The sequence below is a fragment of the Agaricus bisporus genome, assembly GCF_000300575.1.
Source record: "Agaricus bisporus var. bisporus H97 unplaced genomic scaffold AGABI2scaffold_6, whole genome shotgun sequence".
Lineage (NCBI taxonomy): Eukaryota > Fungi > Basidiomycota > Agaricomycetes > Agaricales > Agaricaceae > Agaricus > Agaricus bisporus.
Genome location: NW_006267369.1, coordinates 962353 through 979675, shown reverse-complemented (window position 1 = coordinate 979675; position 17323 = coordinate 962353). Strand labels below are relative to the sequence as shown.

General features: G+C 46.7%; 4 protein-coding genes and 1 non-coding gene across 5 annotated transcripts; 4 read left to right on the top strand and 1 right to left on the bottom strand.

The window, feature by feature from the left end:
• Positions 1-408: 408 nt before the first annotated feature.
• Positions 409-2073, top strand: AGABI2DRAFT_178839 (hypothetical protein; the record flags this gene model as incomplete). The annotated part of the gene is made up of 5 exons (XM_006461779.1): positions 409-954; positions 1008-1169; positions 1240-1364; positions 1423-1947; positions 2003-2073. The coding sequence occupies exons 1-5, from the start codon at positions 650-652 to the stop codon at positions 2071-2073; spliced, it is 1188 nt and encodes a 395-aa protein (XP_006461842.1). The 5' UTR covers positions 409-649.
• A 299-nt stretch (positions 2074-2372) lies between these two features.
• AGABI2DRAFT_151460 (hypothetical protein) lies at positions 2373-11005 on the bottom strand (the record flags this gene model as incomplete). The annotated part of the gene is made up of 28 exons (XM_006461778.1): positions 2373-2494; positions 2549-2632; positions 2690-2785; positions 2836-2998; positions 3049-3402; positions 3450-3941; positions 4000-4137; positions 4186-4341; positions 4396-4596; positions 4645-4808; positions 4867-5056; positions 5116-5390; positions 5427-5629; positions 5679-5789; positions 5841-6586; positions 6636-6915; positions 6968-7074; positions 7126-7746; positions 7809-8045; positions 8097-8541; positions 8594-8831; positions 8892-9092; positions 9443-9636; positions 9693-9795; positions 9855-10056; positions 10113-10654; positions 10703-10835; positions 10895-11005. 28 exons carry the CDS (start codon positions 11003-11005, stop codon positions 2373-2375), a joined length of 6909 nt encoding a protein of 2302 aa, XP_006461841.1.
• A 166-nt stretch (positions 11006-11171) lies between these two features.
• On the top strand, positions 11172-11273 carry AGABI2DRAFT_t62. Its single transcript has one exon. It is a non-coding gene; the product is annotated as a tRNA-Pro (tRNA).
• A 1088-nt stretch (positions 11274-12361) lies between these two features.
• On the top strand, positions 12362-13709 carry AGABI2DRAFT_185937 (hypothetical protein). The gene is made up of 5 exons (XM_006461777.1): positions 12362-12380; positions 12433-12574; positions 12628-12851; positions 13025-13103; positions 13256-13709. The coding sequence occupies exons 2-5, from the start codon at positions 12436-12438 to the stop codon at positions 13516-13518; spliced, it is 705 nt and encodes a 234-aa protein (XP_006461840.1). The 5' UTR covers positions 12362-12380; positions 12433-12435; the 3' UTR covers positions 13519-13709.
• Positions 13689-16162, top strand: AGABI2DRAFT_185936 (hypothetical protein). The gene is made up of 14 exons (XM_006461776.1): positions 13689-13981; positions 14031-14058; positions 14108-14385; positions 14447-14519; positions 14596-14685; positions 14832-14855; positions 14977-15101; positions 15157-15250; positions 15313-15395; positions 15451-15530; positions 15585-15600; positions 15661-15687; positions 15801-15952; positions 16036-16162. Exons 3-14 carry the CDS (start codon positions 14136-14138, stop codon positions 16078-16080), a joined length of 1059 nt encoding a protein of 352 aa, XP_006461839.1. The 5' UTR covers positions 13689-13981; positions 14031-14058; positions 14108-14135; the 3' UTR covers positions 16081-16162.
• The last annotated feature ends 1161 nt before the right edge of the window (positions 16163-17323 follow it).

Sequence of the window (17323 nt, the reverse complement as noted above, 5' to 3'; positions counted from 1 at the left end):
ACCTGATATCTGTGCAAGCTCCAGCCCCAGCTAATGCTATGCAATATGCAACCTGATCATGAAATGTTAAGATTTCAAGTGTACTGATCATACATTATAAATAGATTCGGTAATCGGGAACAATGCGAAGCATTCATGATCATCTTGGTTCTGCATTTTTACCCTAATTTTTTTTTTAATGAGATCAAACCACGTAATCTTCCCCACTAGTAGCCGACGTCGTCAAGCATTCAACATGTCGTCTCTCAAAACAAAGCGCTTGTTTCTTTGCGTTGTCCAGGTTATCTCTGTATGGAGTGCTTTTACTCCTTTCTTTGATGCGGACTGGTTTACGAGAACTGGTTGAACGATTATAACTCAGACGTCTAGATCGCGCGGGCGCTCCATTTTATCACCTATAAAAATTATCTTCCGCCTGGTCTTTTTCGGCTCCCAACTGGTCCGGGTGGTCAGCCATCTTCCCTGCATCTTCCCCTCTTCTTGACAGGTGTCTCTCCGGCGCTTGGCGGAATTCGGCTATAAAGTTCAAAGCACAGCTCATCGACAAGCAGGTCCTCGTCGCTGTATCGTTCCTTCCCTTGCGTCTTTCTTTGAGCGTTCTTTTTCACCCCTCCCTCCTACACACCGTCCGCCATTCCCCCGGATAACCATGCTGTGTCGATCTTTCTTTCTCCTCTTCCTGGCGGCTGGTACATTGGCTAGAGGTCATTTTGGAAGACAATCAACTCACCCTAAACTGGGTCGTCATCGTCACCACGCTCTAAACCGTCTTCCATCTCAGGACACTGAAGATGTCGATGATCCAGGACATGGTGATAACGGCACTTGGACTAATACCACCTCGATGATTGGTGCTTCAAAGGATGATACCTCAGCAAGTAACACTTCAACGTCGTCAGGCGCTTCTGGGCCTTATAAGCTGGATGTTCGCTATACAGGACAAGACTTTTTCAAGTAAGCTCCCCTTATACAAAAAGATTATCTTTAACTTACCGACGTCTCTTTAGTGAATGGGATTTCTTTACTGCCGCAGACCCTACGCACGGAAAGGTCAATTATCTCAGCAAAGAAGATGCCAAATCGAAGAAATTGGCATATACTAATAATGGTGCTACCTTTCTGGCTGTCGACGACAAGACCACTTTACAGCCTGGGCAAAACCGTGATTCGTACGTTATTTCTTGAACGCCCAAGCTTCACTTATTTTATTGTTGACAACTCTCCGTCCCCTCTTTTTAGCGTCCGGATAACTAGTAAAAAGACGTGGAGTAGTGGCCTGTTCATCGCAGACTTTGCGCAAGTTCCTTATGGATGTAGTGTTTGGCCGGCATACTGGTCCGTTGGCCCAGCGTGGCCTACAGGTGGTGTGTTCTATTTCACTCATTATCAGATACCGTTTCCTCACACATTCCGATTATCAAGGTGAAATCGATGTCTTTGAGGGTGTAAACAACCAAGCCACCAACCAGTACACTCTCCATACCTCCAAAGGGTGTACCTCCTCCCAAGGTTCAATCAAACCCACGGGTAAAGTTTCCAATAAACAATGCGCGACCATCAACGGCGATAACACCGGTTGCGGTTTCATTGACCCTAATGAATCCTCGTACGGTGCAGGCTTCAACGCCGCTGGTGGTGGAGTTTTCGCTCACCTATGGGATCAATCTGGTATCAAGATATGGCATTTTGCTAGGAATGAAATTCCGCAAGATATCCAAGCTATTTCTGATTATGGTGCTGCTACTACTGGAAGCCCTAACCCGGATTCTTGGGGTACACCGGTTGCGTTCTGGAGTCCGGATACGTGCGATATGGGCAGCCATTTCCATGATCATTCTTTGGTTTTTGATACGACATTATGTGGTGACTGGGCTGGTGCTACATATAGTAGCTCGGGTTGTCCTGGTACCTGCGAACAAGCAGTGGCTGATCCGTCCAATTTCAAGAGTGAGTACTCGTCGTTTGTTTTACATTCACCAGATGCCAACGGGATTTTCTACAGATGCCAAATGGAAGATTAATTATGTTTCTGTTTATCAGCCAGTCGGATTAGATTACAATTCATCTTATTAAGTATGTGCATGTGCATTAGAGTAGACGCTACATGCTTTGGATTTGCTCGTTCTCAAACTCTAACAGCAAAGGTATTCAAGAATGATATAGGCCGTATCTATGATGAAGATGTATTGAATGTATCTGAACGCGATCGAGTCCCATCTTTCTTTGCGTCCGCAACGCCACATGGTATAGTAAAATTGTCCCAAGATGAAGATTAAGTAAAGTCAAGACGGGGTATATATGATTACAGGTTCAGAGCAATACAAAAATGCAGCTTTACATCTAACTTATATAATTCCCACAAGTAGAATCTTCTACCAGAACGCGCACCAACCTGAGAAGCATTGGCAGAGATTTTCAAGGGCGGTCGCTGAATCAATGAGTTTCTCAACTTGATCACGAATTGACAAAGTAATTTCCGGGTTGAAGTCACGGCCTATGGTGGTGGAGTCAGCGTCAAGTTGGCATCGGAATTCCAGAAAGAACGGACCAGTAAGCTTATGCTGGACGCGGTGGAAAACGAAAAGTGCTCGTTCATTACGTATTTCTTGGGCACCGGGTTCTCCTTGGGTTTCTACAGGAGTAAAAAAAGTATCAGTGAACGTGTTCTGAACGGAGAGTAGGAGCGTACCATTGAAAATATCGTTCTCATTCGCTTTAAGCTTCCGTTGGGGGCCTTGAGGATGCGCAGCCACGCGCGCTAGCTCAGCAGCGCGATCAGGATCCACTGTCAGATATTGGTCAGATAGGTTAGCCGGTGATAAGAAATTTCTCCACCTTCATTGCGTCGGCCTTCAACTTCGGTCTGCATCAATCGCCAATTGATCAAAGGATCGTATACGAACGCCTCCAGGACAGCCAGAAGGGAATCTTTATTATCCCGCAGTACTGTCATGGTAATTTCGCAAGTATTCTTGAAGCTTCCCTCGATGCCGCTGACCTAGTATAAATGTAAATGGAAGGCTGGATCACCATGCAAGTGATTCGCACCTCCATAGCATGGGTCAACATCCTCGTCAGCCGGAATGGTACTTTCTCTGGGAACTTCTCGCGGTGCATTGCGACTTCGAAACAATCACCGAAGTCGATATGAACAACTTTTCCTGTACTTCGCTCTAACAAGAGATTGGAAGGATGTCGATCGCCCAATCCGAGTATATGCCCAACCATACTGTTCACAGCAAGTGACCGGGTGTATGTTGCTCGGCGCTCCAACCAATGCTCAGAGTTGGTACTCTTGAGCCATAATACACGGTATAAATCCTGACCAGTGGTATTCTCCAGTGCATACTCGAAAACTTCGACCTTTTGCAACAAGGTGAGATTCTCGTAATCGGGAGCCATCTAGAATCGGTGAGCTGGCCGCCTACAACAACAGAGACCAAACGGACCTGGAGCATCAGTCGATACTCAATGTTGAGGAGGACCTTCCTTGAATCACGGTAGTCACGGATGAGGACATGTAAGGTATCACTGTCTTGCACCCAGCCTAGCAAACCCGCATTCGGAGCGAGCGGGATAACGGGATAACGCTGAATGTGGAGGCGACGTTTAAAGCTATTCGTGTCGACGGAGAGCAATGTGTTGACCAAGCCAAACAGCTGCATGACTCGTTCATCTTGACGGAGATCTTCGTGACCTTTAAGAATATATTGATAATCGCGTCCATCCTCACCCCTCAGACACAGTCGTCGTGGTCTCTGTTTGGATGCAATGACTGTTAGTTTCGTTGCAAAACTCTGTATCCGAATGATAGCCCTGCCGCTCTGGTAAGTTCCCGGGACGGCTAGTTCAAGATTCCGAGCTTTAAGAAGCAGAGGTGATACATATTGCAAGTCGAGAGAGGTAAGTTGGGGCAACTGCTTCTCGACGCGCTTGAATACCTGAGGCACATTGTCCCGTGTCAACCAGAAGTTCATCAAATACGTTCAAACCACTGACCCCGTAGTATATGTCCCAGGCTCTGTCTAACTCTGCGGTTTCTCCATAGATACGGAATCGGCGACAGGCTTCGCGGGCTTCATGAAGCTCACGTCCAAAGGCTTGAACAAATGAAGTTTCGCGGGCAGTTCGTGGTCCCTAGACAGGCGACTCAGTAGGAAAAACGTTATTTCGAAGACTATTCACCTTTTCTAAAAGGTCATGCAACGGTTCCAGGGCAGCTATCATCCCATCTGGGTTCTTTTCTGTGAAATACAGCCTCGACGCTTCCTCCAAACCTTCATGCCACAATTCATGCCATAGAATAGCTACGCGAATAAGCTCTTGGCTGACCGATTGTGCCTGACGCCGTGATCAACTACTTATTCTTCCTGAAAGGAAATGGCGGGTACCAACCTGAGTCACGATCAATGGGCTGTGTTCGCCCATCCGATCCATGATAGCCTGAGCAGCTTTCATTCGAGCGACGCTTGAAGATTTAGACGCAACAGTCAGGGGATATATGAGTGCCTGTGGATGATGCTTCCCGATGTCGGTGAGAAGATTGCTGATGGTGCGACGTATGTTGATTGATGGCGTTTGGATACGGGCAATGATCTAAGCCTCATCAAGTGGCGTTCATGAAGATGGAAGCTTGCAACTTACCTGCGGAACAACTTCTAGCCATGTATCAACTTCTACGGTAGAAAATCCATTGGCCATCGCGTCACTGACATCGTCATGTGCACCAAACTTGAACCAGAGAGTAAGTAGCCGCAGTATATCTTGAAGCGCGTCAACATTTTTCAGGGCAATGGAACGGAAAAACCCTGCGCAAGTTCACAACAAGTCTAAGTCATATTCTCACATAGACTCGATATGACATACCTTCAACCGCTTGAACGACATGTGCGGCAATGCCTTCTCCCGGTATATCGACTGTCCGACCTTCAGCTTGAGCCTCCAGTTCACTTACAACTTCGAAATTAGTCAGAGCCCAAGTATGCCAGGCTTTGTACCACACAGTGTCGTAGTGTGTAGCTAGGTAATAAGCATGCAAAATTTCCTCCGTGTTCCTCTGAACTCGATCATGAGCCGCGGTGAGCTATGAAAAAACAAAAACAAAAAAAAACTCACGGTGCCCCAATTTACACCGAGCTGAGTCTGCCATTCACCTTGCTTATAATAACATCGCGCAAGGAGCTTTGATAATTCCGTCAGCTTCTGCTTCGAAAGCGGGGTGGCAAGCCGATGGTGCGAATTTTCGCTCACTTCCTGGCTTAGGTCGTGCGCGAGCTCTTCAGTGAATCGACGAAGAAACTCCAGACTCTCATGTCTGGACTCCTTGGACTGAGCCCACATATACTTCAGGTGAGCATATACAACATTCGGGGTCGCCTTGGTATGATGATCTTGGAGCCGAAACTGAAGCTAATCAGCATGTTGACGCCCACAACTATCGAAAAGTCTTACCCTCTCTGGCGACAATAACGAATTGATGGTTTTCTCGGCCAGCGGCATGCGATCGTTCTTTCGACACAGATTAGCAAATTTGATCCACATGACTGGGTCGTCTTCCGGGTTCAAAACCAGCGTTCGCACTTGCAGGATCCTCTGCCATATTTCAACGTCTGGCTGGCAGCCCTGCAACCTGGAGGGGAATTAACTCTTTTTAGACTCGTAAGGATGTGGCACCAAACCTCTTGAGCCACGTCTTCCGCATCGTTAGCTGCCTTTCGGGCTGATCCGCATACTGCTTGAAGGCAATAATTTCCTCCAGCTCTGATAGCATCTGAGCGCGAACCATAACACTAGCACTCTATTATGAGTGAGAAGTGGAAGAACCATTGCATATAACCCACCCATAAAGTCGCCCATAACTATCTCCAACGAAAGAACTGAGTTCGGGGTCTAGCAAGTCACGGGCCTTCGCTATTTGTGACAAAGCCTTGGGAAATTGATTTTGCTGAACGAAAAGAATAGCTCTGTAGAACGCTCGATCTGGAGAGTCGGACTTCATAGTGTTGATGTAGTCTTCCATGTCATCCCACGCATTGAGCGACCAAGCCGCTGCCGCCGCCATTGGTGCAATCTCTCGACGATCATCATGGGAGGCAGTGGCCCAGTGCTCATTGACGCGTGTCGCTAATTGATCCCATTCCCCAAGTGCGTGAAGACATTTCATCCGTCCAAATTGAACTTCGAGATCACTCGGGTCATTTTCGGCCGCTTTCTCGTATGCAACTAGCGCCTCTTGCCAGCGGCCCAACCTCTCATACCACTCTTCATGTTCGGTCACGTTATATTGTTCTTTAGCGGTCATGAGAGTACCCCACGCGGCGTCATGTTGTTGTAGGCGTGTGTTGATGGATATGAGAGACTCAACGACAGCAGGAGAAGCTTCCGAGAAGTACTCCAGTTCCTTGTAGTGAAGAGCTTTAGCGTATGCCATGTACTTCATCGCATACTCGCCGAGGGTTCGATGCTCAATAGGAAGTGGTTTTTCTTCATGTTCCATGAACTCCGCCAGGTTCAGTAGACGATGTATAAGCTCTGGGGGTGCGTCGTTTGATGTAATTGCATGTTCGACAGAGCGAACCAGGTCCTCCTAGTGTACGTTGAGTAACAAAAAGGGTGGTTACAATTGAGAGACGAACCTGATACTGGTCATACAGCTCGCTCCAGCAAGAGAGAAAAGCGGCGTTGAAAAGTTCTTTCGCAAGGGGAGGGTGTATATCAACGAGACCCATACACGCTCGGAGGGCATGGGATGGAGATTCCTTCATAAACTCAACACTAAGCCGGTGAATCCACTCAAACCAGTCTTCTCGAGTAGCAATCTGAGACACGTCCCACGCTTGCTTAAGATGCTGTTGGTTAACGGCCATCTTGGACGCTTCGGCAGGGGCTGTAAATTCTGGAGTTTTGTTTGGTTCACTTGGGAAACAAATTAAGAACGCGATATTGCTTGACTTGAGTGCACACTCACAGCGAATCCTGTAGGGCCATATCCTGAGGTAGTGGTTCACCATTCAGAAGTTTGCTAATCATGTTCTCATAAACGTGATGAGGAGCAACCTTGTTTCGCATGATACTCTGTTATAGAATTAGTCAAAGTGAAGGTTATGCGAGAACGGAAAATATGACCTTATTGATAGTAGGAACAAAAATGGCAAAATCGGCTCCAAGTTGCATCATTAAAGAACACAACGTTTCCATGACCGAAATTCTGAGCTCCGTATTGGAATTATCCAGCACCCGAGCCAAAGGATGAATAATGCGAGACGCATGATCCGAAAAGTTGACTCTTCGTGACAACCCATGAATTGTTTGAATAGCTTTCTTGCGAAGCTGAGTACTACCATCGCGCTCATATGTCTTCACAATAATCGGTATCACCAAATGAAGGTATTCCTCGATGTTCGAACCAAAGGTAAGGAACGCATCGAAGACCTTGATCTGGACAGAACTTCGTTTGTCATCAGGAGGACCTCCTTCAAAGACTTTGAGAATGAGGGGCAGAATGGTAGGAAGGAATGGTTTGAACTCCGCGTCAAGCGCTTTACCCAAAGCTTCTATCAAAGCCACGATAGGGAGCTGAAGGGCTGAATTTTCCCAAAGTTCAGTAACAAGGGCAAAGATTTCCGGCATATAATTTCGGACATGTTGCTTGATGATCTCAACCAAAATAGCGAGTTGTTGTAGATGGAACTCCTGCAGCCGAGCGACAGAAGATGTCCGAGTAACTGACGCGAAGGCCGGAATGATCTAGGAATAACCATGCCTAAGGATACGAATATTCGTGATTCAAAAGCCGTTAATTAACGTACCTGTGGTAAGAAAGTGACGCATTTCAAACCCTGGGTCTTGAATATAGACATCACGGCTTCAATCACGGTATGATGATGGCTACTCAAAGCCTGGTCCTTGAGAATGACGAGAAGGGAGTTGATAACCACGGTTTGAAAGTAATCATCGGCTCCGGAGACTGCGTTGAACTGCGCCACCGGTACCTGTATAACGGCAGTGACGGCCTTCTCGCTCACGGCCTCGTCATCAGGTCGCGTCTAATTGTACCATGAATGAATTGTATCATAACTCTGAGGAAGACTCCTTACCTTCCGCCTATATGGGTCCAGTGCACCAAGAATGCCCAACACCTTCACTACTTCCCGTCTCATATTTTTGGCTCCATCAGATTTGAGAATTCTGGACAGTAGCGGTACCAACTGCGGATACTCCACTAAGGGAGTGATGACATAGCCCGTGCTAGAGCATAATTGACCCAAAGCACGGAGTGCAGCATCCCTCTTACTGATCGATGGATCCGAAAGCCTTGCAATGATAACTGCCATCAAGTCAGGTACATGGGGAAGCGCGTCTTCCCCAGCAATACAAACGAGCTCCCCTAAACACATAAGGACATTGGCAGAAACTGTCGGGTTGACGTCATTCGCTTTTTGTATTAAGACCCGAAGCATGGGTAGGGCGTAGGGTTTGATTAACCGCTGCGTACAGCTTACTAGAAGCGTCAATAACCGCGTGCATTCCTCGCGACTTCGACTTTGAATGGTCAATGAGTGTACCAAAGTGCTCAGATACGAAAGAGACATACAGTACAGTTGAGTATTCAAGCTCAGTCAGGAGCTGAATCAACGCTTTACGCAGGGATGGCATCACATAGGCAGGATTGTGTCTTGCTAGCCGCCCAATAAGACCCACCGCAATCATGCGGTTTTCAAATACCTCATCATTTAAAGCGATGAACAGTGAGCGAACATTCTCTGCCTGTGCCAAGTGTTTGTCAAACTTTTCATGTAGAGCACCAAGCACCGTCTGCCGAATTGATGGATCTACAAGGGAAAAATGGAAACTTAGTGGATGGCTCAATAGTGGAAAATTAATAGATATACCAGGATCAGCGATGCCCACTGTTAACAGCTTGTCTAGTACATCGCTGATAATCTCGATGGCATGGCTGCTTGACTGATAGCAGATGGGATCGCGAACAAAAAGCCGACAACAAGTCAACGCAGCTGCTCGGCGAACTTCGGGTTGGTCATCTTCGAGATAAGGAACGGCGCAATTCCGTACAAATTCATTGAGTACATGCCCTGATAATGGTAATTTCCTATTTCAACATCAAGCTACGTGAGGAAGTTTGCAGGACTGACCACTGAAATCAAAGGAGCCAAGTGTTGTGAGGGCAAGAGTAATCAACTCAGGACTTTTGTCGTGAGATGCCTTCTCGCAGTCACATTAAACCACAAGCTTAGGACACACAGAAGCACTCACTTGAGGAGGAACATTGGACATGATACCAGAACCATCTTGTCTGCTGGCAAGCGGAGGAGCACCCAAAGGCTTGTACGGTTGTCCACTTAGAACCTGTGATAGGAGATCCAGTAATCGATCTTCTCGAAATTGGTGAGTAGTTTTCGAGACTAATCACAAAATCGCCCACCTTGAATTGTTTTGAGTAGAGGAGGTATGTGTTTCGCAATGATAGCAAGCGCATTCTTCAATGGCTCACTCAACCCGCAGCTCATCATGAGGTCAAGTTGGTCATGTAGCAACTTTGTCAAATTTGGTCCTACAGCTGCCGCCAACATCCCCATACATTGGAAGAGCGGCTCTTCGTTCGGAGCATTCTTGCGTCTTGACAGATATGTATTTAGAACTCTGCAGGGTTCCGTAAAACGATATACACTCACCCTCTGCCTTGCAAACCAATTTTGATCTGATTCATAATAGAGTCTAGGAACGGCTTCATGTCACTTCCAATAGCATTAGCAGTGTGCCCAATAGCAATGAACGCTGAAAATTTAGCAGTATTACAATCAAAGCAGTTCCAAGAGTTAATGATTCGTTCTTACCGTAATTCCGTTCAGCTGGTTTTTCCAGCTGCGTCAAAAGGTGACCCATCGCTTTGTGTAGGAAATGTTCGGTGAAGGTCTGTGTGTCGTAAACAGCCAAGGATGGAATCATTGTTATCACCATTTTTCGGATGAGGGGATCTCGATGTGACTTGTACCGGAGAATCTGTTCAGCAATATCGAGGTAATTCTCCTTCATGAACTTTTATGAAACGCGCCGTCAGAGCCCTGACATCTCAAATTAACCTAAGAACTTACCATTCCAGCGTGGAGTAATAACTCGCGATATGTCAACAGTGAACCGTGCACAATGTCCATCGAGCTTCCTTTTAGGCCTTGATGAGCATCCTGCAGCATTTTAGAAAGATATGGACTCCTCGTTTGACGCTCTCGAGTGGTGACTATTTCAAGGCAAGCTGCCAATAATTCTGCTGTCCCTTCGCGGATATGGACCCGAGGATCACGTAGAGGTATTAGAATGTTGTCGAATACAACACCTATGTGCTGGTGAAAGTACGTAGGACTGTTGCGAGCTAATTCCTTCAGAATGAGAACACCAGCATGACGCGAAGACTCGTTTTTGTCCGGTTGTATCAGCTCGATGGCAGCTTGAACCTCGTAGTCCATAAAGCTTTCTCCAAATGCAGAACCTCCAATTTCTGCTATTCGTCCCAGCGTTTTTGAAGCATACAGCATAAGGGAAACTTCATGATTTCGCAGTAAATGCTTAACGTAATTGTAAAATCGAAAGAGGTTTCGCTTCGCCTCAATCTCGTCAGATTCGGTACCGAGGAGGTAATCTACTGCAAATTAAACAGAAGACAAAGTCTGAAGAACGATGTACGCACCTATTGCCATCAAACCACCATATGCCTCCATCGTATTCTGACTGTGCGTTAACGCAATGACATTTCTGATTATAGTCTCATCCCAAATTTTGGCTGAAGCATCCGAAGACATATCGGCAACCTCAGTTAAAACCTATTAAATCCATAGTTAATTGAAACAGATATAAGGTCCAATGTTGTTTCCAGACCCACAAAACGACGCAGTTCCTTGGCATTCTGCACACGAATATCTGCATTACGGTTTTTGAGGCCAGTAAAGATAGCAGAGAGCTTCTCTGCTGGCGTCTGAGCGTTAGGCGCCATCACTGATTCGCTTTCGCCCCCAACACAAATCTACAATCGAAGAGGGTAGAGGAAGTAAGATGGATGTGGGTGAGTCGCAATCGCATGCAAGTGACGGCATTGTATTGACTATGATGCGCGATGCACATGACAGGGTATTAAGTAACGGGAGTCAAGTTTTGTCATCGGCCTGATGGTCTAGTAGTATGATTCCTCGTTCGGGCGAAAGTGTCCAGATCGCTTAGATCTCAAATCGAGGAGGTCCCGGGTTCAATTCCCGGTCAGGCCCTTTTTGTTTTGATTATTTCATTGTAGTCTCACGAAGGCAGTCCAACTCCATGATGATTTCACGAACCACCCTTAGTATTTTTTCCTGTACATGGATTGCCTGTCCAATGGAAGTGGGCCCGTATCTAGTCTTTTAATTCACGACCGGGCTGGTGAAGCTTTTGCGGGGCGCACATCATGTGACCGCGTTGGGTGAAAGGCATCTCCAGTTCCAGCACCTACCTTCAGCTACTTTTCGTGTCTTGTACACTCGCATCCTGCTCTACGGCATCCCTGAATAACCAAATAAGCCTTCTCAGCATATGACTATTCCCTGTGGCACAGCCAGGCAGAAGTGTCTCGGGGTTTTTCAGCCTTGTAGGACCTAGCTTATCCCTCATTGCGCATACACGCCTGCATACGGCCGCGGTGACCGCCAAATCAGGAGTCCTGGGCGTATCAAGCTCGTTGAAATTTCTCGTTAACACTTGACAGCGGCGTTTTTGGATTTAGAGTGGCTAGCCGACCTCTCTTCCAAGTTTCCGTGGATCTTGCTGGTCAGAATAATTATGCCTTTAAACGGCTAGCTGTAAGTGCACAACGATCATTTTGTGGTCGACTGTTGAGCTGATGTCTCTCTTCCAAGCATCATGGAACATAGAAATTGAGATATGTAAGTGAGTAGTCATCGCTGATGGTCCGAAAGTGTTGTTCGCTTGACGTTATGTTCAGGTGACGCGCTTCACCAAGTCAGAATCCAGATCTTAATCAACTTGTCTCATGGGACTGGTGTTCACACAAGAAGAACATCCCTTGTGGTGCGATGGACGATTCCTCGCTTGGGAGTCACTTTTTCCTCCATTTTACTCGAGGCATATCCCGAGGAGATCCCGGCATCAATATCCGGTCATGTCCTTTCACAGCATCACTGATTTTTGTGAGTTCAGGTAGTACAGGTAGTGTTTAAACTGATGGTTTCAGGCCTGGGCGCTTATGCGCAGTAGAACTGAATGACCGCAGCAGCCGCAGTCCAATTAATTAGATGTTTGGTGTGGGTATATATACTACGGTGACTTGTAGCAGTGTTGCTATGATTCTGCAACAAACGACCGACCATCCTCTGCCCAAGGTTAGTAAATTTGCCAATAGAAGAGATTCGCAAATTGATCAGCACTTTGCAGAAAATGGTAGAGCCGCCACCCTATTCGTTGATAGCCCTTCCGACGAGGCCCGGGAGATCTAGCGAGCCTTTTATTGAGATAGTCAAGCCGACTCCGACTATGACCCAGATCCATCTCCACTCCAAGAATGAGGATATTGAAGGTCGGTCTGGCATCAAAGTGTTTACAGGAATGCAATGTTGATTGGAATCGCAGGTACATTCTGTATCGACCCCTCAGTTCCGGTGATCGGTGAAAAACCAAAGATCAGATATGGGAAGGCGAGGAAGGGAAAGAGTAAGAAAGTCGGTTTGCCGCACGCAAGCTTCCAGACGAGGGGTGGAAATATGAAGCTGCAGCTAGATAGCATCTCGGGGGCTAAAGGAGACAGAGCCAATGTACTGGTTGGGAGCAGGAGTGGCAAGATTGAGATCACTTTGGTAAGTGCAGTCGATCCTTTCTGGGAGAACGCCACCACCAGGTTGGAAACTTCCACGATTCTGAAGCGCACGTGTGTTAGCTTTTTGACTTTTGGATGGTTGAGATACGGCTTTCCACGACCATCACGGGTATGAGATGCGAATGACGAGATGCTAACGAATAGAACATCTAGCTGCCTCGAGTTAACAAATCGCCTGGGAGGATGACGACAGAGCGATCGTGCATGGGATTGGAAGTCTTCTCGCGGTCAGGTGAGCAATCGACATATTTGTGTTTTGCCGGGTTGCATGGAAGGAGATGGGGGTATCAAATGTCATAAAAACTTCTGATTTACTTTCTTCATTTGCTTATCATACCGACAAAATACTGACGATGTGCCCGTTGCGCCTGGTGTTTGTTGCAGGGGATGTGATTATATTTGTGCCAGCGACTTATTCAGGCGTGATGAGAGCGGAGAGTGTGAAAGGAACTATTCGGTTTCTACCCTGTTTTGCGTCACATATGCGAGTGCTGAAAGAAACGGATCGCGAGAAGATGGTGATGTTTGGAGAGGATCTGCATGACGAGCTGTGCGAGGTGAGTACGCGGAGCGGGAAGATTGTGGTTGGCCTTGCAGGACGGGACGAGTACAAAAAGGCAGGGCTATGGCAGAGGCTGTTTGAGTGATGACGTAATACGTAGTGAGATCCCATGTGTGCAACCCAATCTACATGCTCCGTTGGCGATCCCGATCTTGCCGGACTCCCTCCTAAGCCAGATCCAGCAGATCTGCCCTTGCGATCCGTCTGCTATATACAAAATGCATCCAATCCACGCCTGTCTCGCTCTCTCATGGCCCCCGCAAAACTTCCAGGCTGCTTTGGCGCCATCTTTGCCCGCCAGAAACCCGCCGTCCAACAGCCCGCCTCGCCCTGTCGCGCTGACTCTCTCCCGGACATCTCCTACCGCAAAATTCCCTGCTGTGACTTTTCCTTCGATTCAGACCAAACCACCATCTTGTCCTATGACTCGCCTCCAAAGTACTCTCAACTTTCCTCAGTGTTCTCGACTCCTGATGTCCTCAAGACCATCGAGAAAACTGTCGATGCCCTCAGTGACCCGTTGCGCCAGCTCAGCCTCTCCATACACGGTCAGCTTCTCATACTTGAACTTGAACTCTCGCTGAGACTGCTACCCAGCCCATCCCGAGCTTGGTTTCCAAGAAAAGCGCGTTCGATCCCCACCACTCCCAGTTTTCCGACTGACCTCCTCGCAGGCATGCGCATGACGTCCTCACTGCATTCATGGAGAAACACGGCTTCCGTGTAAAGCGCCATTATCTTGGATTGGACACCGCTTGGAGAGCGGAATTCCAGCACCGTAGTGGTGGCCGGACTATCGGTGTCAACTCCGAGATGGACGCTCTACCCGACATGGGTCATGCCTGTGGCCACAACCTTGTCGCTATCAGCGGCGTAGGCGTAGCCTTGGCTATCAAGGCCGCATTACAGACACACAATATACCCGGCAAAGTCGTCCTCCTGGGCACTCCAGGTTCGTATCGCTCTTGAGCTTCATTCCGCGGTCTCTCAATATCCGTCCCCTCTTTGTACAGCGGAAGAAGAGGGTGGTGGAAAGGTGATACTTTTAGAGCGAGGTGCCTACAAAGGTTTTGATGCTTGTATCATGTATGTGAATTCTTCCTACCCGCATCTCATTACCATGCTTCCTCCATTCTTTTCATTGATCAATCGCCATGTCCAGGTGCCATCCAGCCGTAGGGCCACCAAACTCCAGCAGCGTTGGCTCAACAACAGCGAGACAAGAAATTCAAGTCGAATACTTTGGCCACAGGTAAATACCTTTTCATCTTGTTCAGTCAAACGCATACCAATTGTTACGCTCATCCTATGTCCCACCAATCCGGTCCAATTGAAAACTTCCTACTATATCACTGCGACATCGTCGGAATTTGAATTCATATGATGGTTGGGTCGTAGTGCGCATGCTGGTGCTGCTCCATGGTGAGTTTTTTTTTACTGTGCCTTGGAAACTTCCGCTCATTCCGAGGACTATCCCTTTCTCATTTCTTTCTGATGTTCCCGCCTATTTCCTCCACCGCTGTATTTCCGTGGATTTGGCTAGGGAAGGAACCAACGCTCAAGATGCCGCTCACATCGCTTACTCAAGTGTCTCCGTATTACGCCAGCAAATGAAACCTGATCATCGAGTCCACGGAGTACTGCAGGGAGTAAACTGGGTTGCAAATAGTAAGAATGCGCTCTCCTCGGCGTATAAGATTACGCGAGACTGACGACTATATAGTCATACCTGATTATGCCCGAATGCTCTGGTATGTGCGTGCCCCGACGTCTAAGGAACTCCTGTGTTCCGTAGAAAAGGTCAAAAATTGTCTCCAGTCCGTATCGGCCCTTTTTATTGTTTTCAAATACATTGATCGCTTAACTCGTTTCTTATTAGGGCTGCCGCACTTGCTACGTCATGCAAGATATCTTTACGCCTCGAGACGCCATACTATGAATTGCACCAGAATAATGTCCTTGGTATGTATAAACCTCCCTTGTACTGGTGACTTCGGGAAATTGAAGTCGAACACAGCTCAAGAGTTTGTCAACGTTGTTGGTTCGCAATTTGGCATGGCGACCAATACAACCTCAACTTCTGCTTCGACTGATTTCGTGAGTTACCTTCTATACTCTTGCAGGATTTAGCTCAAAAATACTGGACCGTAGGGAAATATTACTTATGGTAAGAACCGGTTTTATTATTTATCCGCTCGACACACAAAGCCAATGACTTCACTCCCAGCCTTGCCCGCTCTCCATCCCAGTTACTGTGAGTAGTAAACATCCTTTCTACACGGACATTCCCCTCTTTCCATTGTTACACATGCCATAAAATTTTCGCTGACTCCAAAACAATTTTATTTTCTATGATGCGGGACACAGCCATTCCGACATTGCCGCGAGGAGGTAACCATACACCTGCATTTGCCGAGGCCGCCGCTGGCGAGAGGGCTCACGAAGCCACTATGACGGTTATTAAAGGCTTGGCAATGACCGGGTTTAGAGTTGTTGCCGATACGGAATTCTTTATCGAGGCAAGTAGACTTTTTCCACTCTTTGAAAAATCAGAAATCGAACCTGATTGTCGTCTGTCTGTCTTACTTTTTTAAAATATTAGGTGAAAGGAGCTTTTGACTTGTGGAAGAATTCTATGGAAAATTAAGTGACGTTTTGATACGAAACACTTCGGCTTTTTAAAAAAAAGACTCGATACGCTTGAGTTTGTTTTACACTTTCCATTTGAAAGGAAAGGGACTTCTTTTCTTTTTATGTCTTTCTTTTCTCTTCTTCTTCTGCTGTATTTCTTTCGGCCATACGCCGCATTCAACTCTCGTATCTCATTAAGAGATATAACTGACTTTTTCTTCTTCTTTCTTCGGGGTATCTTCTCTTCGATAGTAAATTATTCTATATAACGGATAGATACTCCTCTCTACCCCTCTTTTCGGACGGTAAGGGTACTCTTATATCACTCGTTTGTGTACAATAGAATTTGTATTTTGATTTTCGTTGTATGTATAGCGGTATGCCCCCCTCGGCTCCATTTTTCGCAAAAGATATACATACATATGTAATAATGATAAAAATAAAAAGGTACATGATTGATCATGATTGATGTGTTTTTGTTTACTCTTGGTCCGGGAATTCAATTCCTGAACTGGGCGGGGGTGGGGTGGCACAACTTTGAAATTTGCTACGTCTGTTGTACTTGTAATTTCCGGCTTTGACGGAGTGGGGGATTTTTGTTTCAAGACAAATAGGTGTGCCCTTTTTTTCCTTCGTCTGAAACGAGAATGAAGAGGGTTTTTGGAGAAAAGAATTTTTCAATTATTTAGTAGATACAGCCAATCCGCTCTTAATAAAAACACATTTCCAAGAGAGAGAGAGTGAGTGAGGGCTGAACTGATCGTTATCACAAAAACTGTATACATACACTAGGCTGAGCCTGGGGACAAGTTCCTCGTGGTAGAATAGAACTTCTCAATCCCACTTCCCATGCAACGTGGAAGAAAGTAACAGTTAACCGGCAGACCGTGCGGGTTACGCGAAACCTATTCTCGCCAACACTTCCTCTCATGAACCCACGCGAATTATACATAGTAGTCGCCTTGAGAAAAAAAACGTTTGAGGAAAACTTATAGTATGTCAAGCCGCCCAAATTAAATACCACCCACCTTAACACAACCCGGGGATATATGCCATACTCAGATACCCCCCCAAACTCAAAAACGAATCAGAGCAATCCTAGTGGCACTTATCACCTATAACTCCCGTTACACCTTCTTCAATCTGATCACAAGGAACCACAAGCGTATATTTATAACCGTTTACTTGATCCAATCGATCATCAGAACATACCATATATTTTACTTGCCGTAACATTTCTCGAAAAGAAGTCTTTTCAT

Excerpts from the sequence above, each read along its gene's own strand:
- AGABI2DRAFT_185937 (XM_006461777.1), top strand. The coding sequence starts at position 12,436 with ATGGTAGAGCCGCCACCCTATTCGTTGATAGCCCTTCCGACGAGGCCC. Across the intron at positions 12,575-12,627 it reads CAAGAATGAGGATATTGAAG|GTACATTCTGTATCGACCCC; the intron begins GTCGGTCTGGCA and ends TTGGAATCGCAG. Across the intron at positions 13,104-13,255 it reads GGAAGTCTTCTCGCGGTCAG|GGGATGTGATTATATTTGTG; the intron begins GTGAGCAATCGA and ends TGTTTGTTGCAG.
- AGABI2DRAFT_185936 (XM_006461776.1), top strand. The coding sequence starts at position 14,136 with ATGGAGAAACACGGCTTCCGTGTAAAGCGCCATTATCTTGGATTGGAC. Across the intron at positions 14,686-14,831 it reads GTCGAATACTTTGGCCACAG|TGCGCATGCTGGTGCTGCTC; the intron begins GTAAATACCTTT and ends GTTGGGTCGTAG. Across the intron at positions 15,102-15,156 it reads AGTAAACTGGGTTGCAAATA|TCATACCTGATTATGCCCGA; the intron begins GTAAGAATGCGC and ends ACGACTATATAG.